Source organism: Anabrus simplex, chromosome 5 (genome assembly GCF_040414725.1).
Source record: "Anabrus simplex isolate iqAnaSimp1 chromosome 5, ASM4041472v1, whole genome shotgun sequence".
In the NCBI taxonomy this organism is placed as follows: domain Eukaryota; kingdom Metazoa; phylum Arthropoda; class Insecta; order Orthoptera; family Tettigoniidae; genus Anabrus; species Anabrus simplex.
In genome coordinates this window covers 34,249,049-34,261,358 of record NC_090269.1, presented here as the reverse complement: position 1 = coordinate 34,261,358, position 12,310 = coordinate 34,249,049, and the positions used below count along the sequence as shown (strand labels likewise).

Below are 12,310 nucleotides of genomic sequence, written 5' to 3'. Positions count from 1 at the left end.
ATTCTCCGACTCTATATACCGACTTTCATTAAATTCTGTTAACCCATTTTCTCGTGGCTCGGCGTTGATATGAACTTGGCAACAAAAATACAAATTCATGAATATCTCCAGTCGGTATGGTAACAATGTGTGACATAAATGATAGGAAATTTAATTGTATATAACTTCATTTATGTAGTATTTATCTCGCTTGTTGTTTTGAGGAGCCTAACATCGAAGGTCATTGGCCTGTAGTATTTATCAATAGGACCACTAATAATATAAATATTTGAGAATTAAATTTTAGGCCTTCCCCTGAACTACCATTTCATTCGGTGTGAGTAAAATGATTTGTAGCCTAGATTGCAGTGGCTCATCCCCAGACTTCACGTACTGATTTTCATTAAATTCTCTTCAGCCATTTTCTCGTGATGCGTTCAGTTCTATCACTTTCGTTTTAAACTATGCATTGTAATGTAGCATACAGACAAACAGAAATTACGGAAAAGTAAAAAGTGCATTTCCTTGTTACTATGGACATGACCAATATAGAAATACCATTCTTTTCAAATTCTGAGCAATGTACAGACAAAACTCTTATTTTATATATATAGATATGGTGATGGTGTTTGATGTTGTAAGGCAAGTATCCCTTAAAGTTTTGTTTTGTTTTTGTTTTGTTTTGTTTTGTTTTGTTTTGTTTGAATAGCCCTCCATACATTGTGCTTCCCCCAACGCCCGCGAGAGCGCAACAGTTGCAACATCCGGCAGGCATGATGCGTCCTCTACTCCAACAGTTGCAAAGATGACAACTAACAGTGAAAAAGCGTATTCTATTCTGGAATTTCATTCCAGCCAATCTGTGACAACCTTGCAACGAAACTTTAGAACAAAGTATTGGAAAGATCCACCCATTGCCAACTCCATTTGCCGATGGTATGAACAGTTCAAAACCACGGGATGTCTGTGCAAGGGAAAATCAACAGGCCAGCCTAGTGTGTGTGAGGAAACGGTTGAGTGTGTGCGACGCAGTTTTGAGCGAAGCTCGCGAAAGTCAACTCGTCGAGCGAGCAGGCAAGTGAACATGCCTCATTACACTGTTTTGAAAGTCGTAAGGAAAAGATTGCAGATGCACCTTTACCGTTTGCATCTCTTCCAAGCATTGTCGCCGGCTGACAGAGTGAACCGTTTTGAGTTTTGTACAAGTTTTCAGGAGTGTATGGAAGATGATGAATTTTGTGACAACCTTGTCTTCAGTGGTGAGGCAGGATTTTTTCTGAGTGGTAAAGTTAACAGGCACAATGTACAAATTTGGGGGACTGAAAATTCCCGTACCTGTATGCAGCACTTTCGTGACTCCCAAGCTCAGTGTTTTCTGTGCCATCTCGAAATTTAAAGTTTACGGTCCCTTTGCTGAAAAATCCATTACAGGGCACATCTACCTGGATATGCTGGAGAATTGGCTCATGCCACAGTTGAAGACCGATAGCATGAACTTCACCTACCAACAGGATGGTGCTCCACCTCATTTCCATGTTGATATTCGTGACTTTCTGAACAGCAGAGTTCCAGAAAGATGTATCGGGAATGAAGATCACGCCCTCATGTCATGGCCTCAACGCTCTCCCTTGCGACTTCTTCGTATGGGGTTATGTGAAAGACTCAGTTTGTACGCCACCATTACTGGCTGATGTAACAGAACTGTGGGCCCACATCATCAATGCCTTTGGTCAAATTGACAGTGACATGCTACGTCGGGTGTGGGACGAACTTGGCTATAGAGTTGATGTGTGTAGGGTCACTCCTGGAGCACATATCGAGCAACTGTAGGCTCATAAAAAAAAAATTTGTGAGTTTTTCTGTCTGTCTATATAATTTTGTTATGTTAAAACAAATAATAAACAAACAGGAATTTTTTGAAACCGCTCCAATCATTTGTGCGCACCCTGTACATTTTAAACAGTTAAAATGGAGCCTTGTTGAGATCAACATAGGGAGGGCTGGATTATCCTCGTGCTCAGACTGTTGATCTAGTATTAATAAGTACTACCATCAGCACTGTTAATAAGATGGCTGTGATACTTTATAATGATCACGATAGGTAACTGTAAGGCATAGGACTTCATGAAAAGATTTAGACAAAGTGCTGACTTTCTCCACTCAGTTGTGGCAGCCACATTAAAGGGATCAATAGTCATAACAACCACCTTGAAGCTACGCTGGTTTTCATTTAACACATTGACGACGGGCCTCGAGCAGAGGCTGCTACCCCATGTAGACCTGATAGTTCAAGACTCCAAGAAAGAAATCACACTGCTGCACTCAGACTACTGTAATTCAAAATGTATTCAAGATCTCAACCTCAAACTTGGCACATGTACTCACTAGGCTGCTTTGTAATCTGTACGTTGTGATACTGTTCAAAGCAATACCATTTGTGGCTCCATTTAATAGTCTTTCTAAGCACAGTGTAGTATGAATGAATGCCAGATTTGTACCATTCGTATACTCATTGTTTCCAAGTATGCACGGATTTCTCTTTACGTCTACTCCCCGTTCAGTGTTAGCCGTTAATCGTTAGAAATATCTAATTCACTGTCACTCGGTACCTATTATTTAACCGGCCTGTACATAATTAATCACAGTTATCGGTAGCTGTCGGCAACTGAATACGCCGTGCCATGTTGACATCTACACTGGAGCTCCAGGGAATAGCTCTCCATGCCCATTATTATTTGGTTAAATACATGAGGGTTTTGTTTTTTGTGGGACCTTCTCATTCCATTGTAGGTGTCTAACGATACTGTAAAAGTTAGAGCCTTTGGTTACTCTGTTTGTTATTTCTATTTCAGCTCTATTATTACATAAAATCAGCTTTATGGTCCATATTGTACTTCAATAGATTCACAATTAAGTATTTATTATTTTCCACCTAGTCGATACAATGATTGCTTAAGGCAATTTAATGGTTAAAAGTGGTACATGTTTCGTATATTATCAACATCTTCAGCCACATAACACTGTTTAGGTGAAAAATATATAAATTGACAAAGTAATGCTAGGTGGAAAATAATAAATAATTGTGAATCAGCTCTATTATTACTAGCCATTACGCTTTCTTGATATCTGAATTGGTGTACTACTTCAACTTCATGGTCTTGTACATCTACAAGCTATTGAAATTATTAAATGGATAAATGGTGACTAAGATAAGTATAAATAACACCCGCAAAAACAATTACAGGAATAATTAACTTTGTAGAGCAACGAGCAACTCCCTCTCCCAAGGCAACGGTCATCAGGCTGACGAAGCTCCAGACTTACTTTATAACGTTACCTGTCACTGTTTACCCCTGAAATCAAATTTGGGTAGCATGCCAGGTTCATCCTTACTCCACTGATAAAAGATTTACTACATGTTTCATTCCATGACTTTACTCCCAGAATAATAAAAAATATATGACAAACACCAACAACAATAATCACCACTTGATGAGATCCACTCATGTTTGCCTTTCTCAATAGGCAAATCTACAAACAACTAAAAAAACGCCAACAAAAATCATCACTTGATGAGACCAACTCGTGTTTGGCGTTCACAAAAGGCAAATCTACAAACAACTAAAAAAACACCAACAAAAATCATCACTTGATGAGACCAACTCGTGTTTGGCGTTCACAAAAGGCAAATCTACAAACAACTAAAAAAACACCAACAAAAATCATCACTTGATGAGACCAACTCGTGTTTGCCATTCACAAAAGGCAAATCTACAAACAACTTTTAAAAAAATATCAGCACTTGATGAGACCAACTCGTGTTTGCCTTTTGAGAAAGGCAAATCTACAAACAAAAAAAACACCAACAAAAATCATCACTTGATGAGACCAACTCGTGTTTGCCATTCACAAAAGGCAAATCTACAAACAACTTTTAAAAAAAAATATCAGCACTTGATGAGACCAACTCGTGTTTGCCTTTTGAGAAAGGCAAATCTACAAACAAACAAAACACCAACAAAAATCATCACTTGATGAGACCAACTCATGTTTGTCATTCACAAAAGGCAAATCTACAAACAACTAAAAAAAACACCAACTAAATTATTTTCACTCTATACATTTCATAACATACCTCCAGGTAACAGTCCCACTGCACTCCCTACTGCTACAGAAGAAAAATCCTAATCTAGTAAAGAAAAGTATGACGGCTTTCTCTACTTACGGATGCACCTTTCTTTACGAAGAGCATCCCTAACCTTATTTACACTCTTCTTCATTGATGTCTTGATTCATTCCTGATTGCTGCACAAGTTAGTGTGACACCTCACATTTCTCCAACTGAAAAGTAGCATACTCGGCCGATGATTTCTTTTACCAAGAATTAGTTCTGTGCACAATCACACATACACTCCAGAATGTAGATTCAGTATGCACCACCACATCCACTGTACATTATCTCATAAAGAATTATAGTATAATTACAAATAAACACTTAGTAGTGTCTTTTACAGAAAGGCCACCAGAAACTCGTTGCTATCTGTGATTATAGAGTGCTCACTCCATAATGGATACTGAAGAACAATAGAATAACACATAGGAAACTGCGCAAAGTAGCTCCCACGCACCGGTCCGAATGAGAAACAGAATCAGAATAACTTGCCACACATGCATACATACTTATATAGGCTTGCTACATGTGGTTATAGCGTCCCGAAAAGTTTACTGGTAGCAACGCCCTCACAGGCATTTCTTCACACGTCACTCAGTCAACCCAAGGCGCGCTGGTACAATTATTATTTACACTTATTCATAATATTCATTAAAGCCTCCATGGCTCAGGCGACAGCACGCCTGTGTCTCACCCCTGGGTTCCATGGTTCAAATTCCGGTCACTCCATGCGAGATTTGTGCTGGATAAAGCGGATGATATAGATGTTGATTCCCATAACGGACCACTAAATTGGACCAAGCGGACAGGTTTTTCTCCAGGTACTCCGGTTTTCCCTATCATCTTTCATTCCAGCAACACTCTCCAATTAATTTCATTTTGTCTGTCATTCATTAATCATTGCCCCAGAGGAGTGCAACAGGCTTCGGCAGCTGGTACAATCCCTATCCTCGCCACTAGATGGGGCTTCATCCATTCCATTCCTGACCTGGTCGAATGACTGGAAACAGGCTGTGGATTTTTTCATAATATTCAGCATGTATTGAAAGGAAAGATAAGACAAAGGCAGGGTCAGGAAACAAAACTTGTGATGGTGTACTGCGCTCTGTGAACAAGCGGGGGTTTCGCCCATGGGAACATTGCACACAGTAGTAAAGCATGTCTTATCACTGTGTATTACTACTGGTACTACTTACATTAATAATGATAATAATAATTGTACCGGCTGGTACACCTCTACGCTGCACATTTGAATTTTCCGCCTTAAAGTACTCCTCTACAGGAAAAACTCTGAACTTTAAAAACTGGATCAACTCGTAAGTTTCTCAGAAGATGTCACTACCGTAAATTTTGTGATTACGAAGTTGTCAATACTGTGTGGATTTCAACTTATTTTGTTTTCCATTGATCAAGAAGTGTGGACATTCTCTTACAGATGTCTCTACTAAAAAACTATGATCATGCACCCTGGTGCGAAGTGAAGGAACTCTTTTGAAGAAATTTTGTATTCATAAGTTTTCTCTTTACTAAATTTCGTTCATTCATTTGTGGGTTGGCAATATTAATCTTTTCTTTCCGCCAGTTTTGAATTGAGCCAATCCAGAATTTCTGTAATTAATTTTTGACCAATCGTGTCTTTCTTCTTCGCTTTTGATGTATAACTTTTAGCTAGCCAATAAAAGACTGTGGGTGTGGCTGTTTTATTCATGAAAGGTCTCGAATTTTCCTTGAGGGTATAAAAACTGCTGATTTTCTTGTCTCTCGGCCACATCATCTACATCTAAGTTAGTGTATGGACGTATAGCGGGAGGCGGGAAGCGCCTCTTTCTTCAAGCAGCGGATCTTCAGTAAGGTAGTGGCCGCTTAACATCTTTATTTCTTGCTAGCTCAGCAGTTTAACCCGCGGGGAAGGTCCGAAACCTTTACTATGTAATCTATCTCTTAAACATGTAGAATTCTGTAAAAACTTTATATATCTTTAACTGTAAATCGGGGATAGAGAGTGCTTTACCCTCTCGAGCTCCCCTTCATTTTGGATTTGAGATGACTACGTTTTCGTAACCGTTTTTCTACTCTTCCTTAATGTGTTAAATTTATTCTGTATACGAGTCACATAGCTTTGGAATAGCCCCTGTTTGCATTGGCCTAGTGCCTTCTAGGTTTTAAAATGTGGGTTTAGGAGTGCAAGTTCACGCCTCCATTCATTTTGCATTTTGGGCCATTAACTTAACCTGTTATTTTTCTACTAAGTTCCAGTAGGTTGGGTACAAGATACCCCTGTTTCTTTGTAAGTGTGCCTTGAGGGCAGTTAATGGTAAAGTTTGTTGTGGCCTTTGATAGGCTCAGAAAAATTGAGAGCAGGTCAGCTCTTTTATATGTGGCAACAGTGCCTCTAAGAGTCCTGATATGGTTTTTGGAGCAAAGGCTCCTTGAATGAAGGGGTTTTCTGTCCTTTGGACACGAATGTACCTTGGTAAAGTTGAGCTGAGAGCTCAGAAATTGTAAAATTAGGGCTTGAGGCCCAGATTATTAAATTGTCTCTAAATCTTGGCTTTCCTGGTCTTGTACCTGATTTGACTTGTTATTTGTTAAAGCTTGAAATTTTATGTGAAAATTGTTAAGTTTTGCTATTTTCGAAAATATAACCTTTAATGCAATTTTAATTTGTATCTCGGCCTTGTAGTTAGACCCATTCCAGCCCGCACCTTCTTTCACCTCTGCATTCCACGGGTATCCCCGTAACAATAATAATAATAATGATAACAATACACATATCTTATTGCTGGATGTGATACAGCCTTGTTCCCTTTGTATTATTCATCTGCAAACATCTTGATGTAATGTCAGATGGCTTGACAAGCACATAGGCAATTCATACAGCTGAATGTTCAACAGAATACCATTTTCAAATTGTGATGATGGTGATCTTTTGTGAAGAAAAATGAGGTATTCATCCCCCTTTATACTTTGTTGCAGTTTCTAAAAGGATAGAAATATTATCTGCACTTTAGCAGTGCATATCAAAGTATATCAGTTCAGCCCTACTGCCAGGTGGCACATTTACAACAGGAGCTGGAGAAAACCCTATAAACATCCTTAGAAGGAAATGGAAAATATGTCATACTCTGGTGTGACATGTCAAACACTTTCATTTCTCTCCATTTTTTTAAAGAGGCAATGTAACCAAGATTTCTGTGTATGAATGACCGCATTTATCTATGACTCTTGCCATTGCAGATGAATACACACACACACACCAAAGAAAAGAAATATCAGTTGCTCCAAAGCTGATCACTGTATTTCTCTAAATTAAATAGTACTGAGTACACTTTATCGTTCAGCGATGCGATTTTATTTTACGTAAATAAATATCACACGAGAACACATTCACTTCCTTGTATAAATTGTATTTACACGGTAAATCACAACACACAATTATACATACTAGCAAGTGACACTGCAGCTCTTAAAAGCGGAGTACCCTGAAGTTGATTCTGACAAGTACAGATATCAACAACACTTACTCGTGCACTATAACATACACTCTCTTGAACTCACCGACTCCACCTCGGAGCCCAACAGTCACTCACAGTCCATCACTTGCCTGACTCCGAGTCCAACACTGACTGAGTCCTGACTTATCTTGACTTGACTGACAGCTCGATATATATACCATTCAATCAACCCTCTAGAATTATCGATTTCTGGAAGAGTTCTTACAATACTAATGGAACACACTCGAAACATCGATTGACGAACTAGTCGAATGGGTACTCGAACTTTCGTTTACTGTTTACCAATACACATGGAAATCTCTACAATCCTAATGTCTCTACATGTACCTGGATAATAAAACCTTACAGTAAGTTTCCAGATCCCTTCATATATACCAAATTATAGTACAATAAGACTAACATACGAACATTATGCAATTTTCTATCACTTTTGACTATAGATTTTGAGGTTAAACTTATACACAATACGTATTTGAGGTTATACAAATTTATACTACATATTTACAGGGAAACCATGTACTAGTTATGTTTAATATTTAATAAAAGATAATTTTGCATTAAATAAACTATAATTAAAATATATTAAACATAATAATTGAAGGTTTTACACCAATTATGATGTCGTACCTACGACAACTTAATATATACATGTACAGTGTATGATACATCTGCTACTTTTCAGGACTCAAATCTTTCATCACTGCAAAAAGACCTTGACAGTGTTATTTGATGGACAACAGGCAGTGTTGTGATGGTAAACGGGGCATCTCTGGCAGAGAGATGTTCGCCTTCGCAGACGCAATTCCTTTCGTGTCATAAATCTACGGATCCAACCCCGGCTCACTTTCAGATCCGAACAGCTAATTCCTCCCTTAATCGCTAGTTTGCGTGCTTTGAAATTTAGCATCTCATGTGAGATACTAAAGCCATCATTTCACAACTCTGTAATGTAATGAAGCAACTCGTCTTCCAGTTCAGGAAACTTACCTGTTTTCGACCCTCTGAATGCCTTACGTGTTCGGTTGGTGGTTTCTAGCGCAGCTTTCTGTTTATGCCAGTAGCGAATATTAAACTCAGTCACACTGAATTCTCGACCGGCAACTCTGTTACTATATTCTTCAGCATATTTTATCACTTTGAGTTTAAACCCAGCCATATAACTCCCACGTTTCTCCATAACTTAAAGATCAACGTACACAAGAAAACTTAAATGAGAAATAAGAATGAAAAGTGAAGACAGAATACTGGTACTTGTCGACAATACAACAGGTGGACGATACCTAAAACCGTGATCACTTAGACTGCCTGGACAGGGAAGCACTCTCAGTTCATGTGAACATTTTTGCCGGACAGGTAGCGGTAAGCATATTGACAAAGACGGAAGAGTAAGATAGATGGCCGAGTGTGACTGACTAGCTAGGAATGCAGCATTGGGGCGGGGGTTTGCAAGTTAGGTATTTTTGTTACAACAGTTAACCTCAACCGTTCTGCAGGTAGAAAGAAATGCAGCTTCTTCTTGTACAGCCACGTACGAAGTACCGTAACAGCAATTGGTACAGTCCTGAAATTTAACGTAGGCATGTCCACAGAATACCCAAACTTTATTTCGTGTATGTACCATATATCTTTATGGGCCGGTTGCGTAAAGGCTTCTGTCTGGAGATCAATTTAGAACCTAGTTCTGAAAATGAACTGAGATTATTACTTCATCGCGTTGAATCTATTAAAGAAACTATTTAAAATAGTTTATGTTGGGTCCACCTTGCCAATACACTTTTAATGATTGAAAATTATTTATTCTATCATACATGTTTCAGGAACAATGTACATTCCCTTCATCGTGTTGTATAAAACTGAACTCGGATTACACATGTGTAGTTCAAATGTGGTAATTGGAGTTCAGAAAAGTGGACATTGCGACACTGCAAAACAAATGAAATACGAAATAGTTTTGCCTGTTGGATAATACTGAAATGGTGGGATTGAGCTGGCCGTGACTGTCAACAAATGAATGTCGTTTGCAGCATGTACTGGAATTTCTTCATGTATGCTTTTCTTGCAGCAAACACAGGTGAAGGAAAAATGGATATAAGACTTCCCTCAGTCAACCCTTGTTTTTTTCTGATCCCGACGGTATCAGTCTTTCGTTTTCACGGCCTTCATGGTCATTCTCTTCCTTTTATTCATTCTTTGAAGAATCGATTAGTGTTAAGAAAGGCTGATTGCCCAGTTGCACTAGCTCATTCGGTTTTGTGTGGTTTAATATCACATCAGGATAAAAATGTTGTCACATACAGCCTGTCATGTCCGTTTTTCCTTTACTGTTCCTGTTACCTACAGCATATTTAAAGGTTTTAAATCATACATTTGGTCATAGTGCTTTTATGAGTACAGCAGAGCAAATACGTAGCTGTCAGGAAAAGGTGAATCAACTCGGCATGTCAGTAGCTAGCTCATGTTTCACACGTAGCACGAATCAAACGGCCCCAGCTGGCAAATGAAGCACGTTTGAATACATTACATTTTCTCAAAGTACTTGGATTGATTTTTGGAATAATCACAGTGCTGAACTTATAATGCTTGTAGATTTAAGACTAGGTGTAGGACACAGTGTAATTCCATTTTAAAAACAGAGTTAACAGCATTGCTTCAGAGGATATTCATGCCATTCTATCTTGAACGGTCCATATGTTGTTTGAGATGAATAATAGCTGAATAACCCTCTATATCCCACTAATCAGACCTCTGAAAAACATGTGCAAAATAATGTAATATCATAAGCAATTCATAGAGGTTATATTGTAGAATTATGTTTCACTGTATCGTAAGAAGTGTAATATAGCTTATAAACAACTACAACAACTACAGCTAACCATGTATTAGGTTAGTCTTTTGTGTGTTTTCTTATGATTTATCGTAACAACACAATCAGCTGTTTTTCTATCTTAAATAGGAAACAACTACTTGAACTGAGATCAAAGAGTTCGATCGGAGAAATTTCTCTAGTCGAAGTTAATCCTAGTTCAATGCAAATTGATCCCAGTTTAACGTTTATACAACAACAAAATCTGAGTTCATCAATTTCATCTCTGATCTGAGATCATACAGTTTATGCAACCAGCCATATGACGTCAGAAATTAATGCTAGTTATGTGCGGGGATTTTTTCCTTGCAATTTCAACTGTTAAAAATGGGGTGCGAGATATATGCGGTGGTGACTTATATGCGAGCAAATACGGTATATGACATTTCGAGGAAGACTTTACAAATTTGAGCTCCAGAAAACACTTTACTTCATTCCACTACTCCTTCCTTGGATGTCATGTAGCAGACTTGCTGAACTACTGTGAAGCAGATGGATAACATTATCTTAAAACTCCCACTAACTTACATTAATATTCGCTGCCAGGCCTAACCAGTACCGTGAGTAGGGTTATGGAATTTGGTAAAATTAGTTAACTTTATTACATCATAGTAAATCCTTGCAAGACAAGTAATATGGGAAATTGATTAATGTAGCTAACAAAAGAAGAGTATGGCCAGGCTGAGTGGCTCAGACAGTTGAGGTGCTGGCCTTCTGACGCCAACTTGGCAGATTCGATCCTGGCTCAGTCCGGTGGTTTTTGAAGGTGGTCAGTTATGTCAACCTTGTGTCATTAGATTTACTCGCATGTAAAAGAACTCCTGCAGGACTAAATTATGACACCTTGGCGTCTCTGAAAATCGTAAAAGTAGTTAATGGGGCGTAAAGCCAATAACATTATTTATTATTAAAAGAAGAGTGAGGCTAACGTCGCGCCTTCCTTCGAACTACTTCTGTTAGTCTGGTATAGAGTGTAATGATATACCCATTTGCAGTTGTTAAGCAAGTATCCTAAATTTTTAAACCCTATTGTGTGTGAACATTATACAAAAATTGATGTAATTTACAATTAGAAGACCATAGGTACAGTAGAGATATTTATTCTTCTGAATTCTCTTTTCAGTATGGCTGGTACTGGGGTCCCATATCAGGTGAGGCGGCTGAAAAAGTTCTGTCAAATGAGCCAGATGGCTCCTTCATTGTGCGAGATAGCAGTGATGATCACTATATCTTCTCCTTAACCTTTAAATTAAATGGCTGTATTCGCCATGTGAGGATTGAACATGATCAGGGTTAGTATAAGAAAACCTTCTAAGCTCTTTTAATAGAGGAACAATCTGTTGAATAGTGAGATGTAAGTTTTCAATTTGACTTTATAGGTAACTTCAGTTTTGGCAGCTGTACTAAATTCAAGAGTCACACAATTGTGGACTTCATTGAAAATGCTGTGGAGCATTCACGTAGCGGTCGATACCTTTTCTTTCTGCATCGGCGACCTGTTTTGGGGCCGATGCGAGTACAACTCTTACATCCTGTGTCACGCTTCAAGCAAGTACAGAGTTTGCAGCATATGTGCAGGTATGTATGAAGTGTTTTCAGACCTTTATAAGTAGGTGTGTTTGGTTTGTTTGTTTTTTTTTTTTTTTTTTTTTTTCTTTTACAGAGTCTATTTGAACATAAAATCTGCAGGGTAATCCACGAAATGTCATCTACTGACAATGGCTTCTAAATTAAATTTGGGTTTAGAATTTTTCCACTTTGTGACAAGTAGCCTTAGATCAT

The 12,310-nt window shown here is 38.3% G+C and overlaps 1 protein-coding gene across 1 annotated transcript in view; it reads left to right on the top strand.

Annotated features, from left to right (window-relative positions):
- Positions 1 to 12,310, top strand: part of LOC136873704 (uncharacterized) — a 68,237-nt gene that overhangs the window by 30,965 nt on the left and 24,962 nt on the right. The window contains exons 4-5 of the mRNA XM_067146838.2: positions 11,652 to 11,820; positions 11,908 to 12,106. Coding sequence (XP_067002939.2) covers positions 11,652 to 11,820; positions 11,908 to 12,106 — 368 coding nt within the window. The remainder of the gene's footprint in view (positions 1 to 11,651; positions 11,821 to 11,907; positions 12,107 to 12,310) is intronic.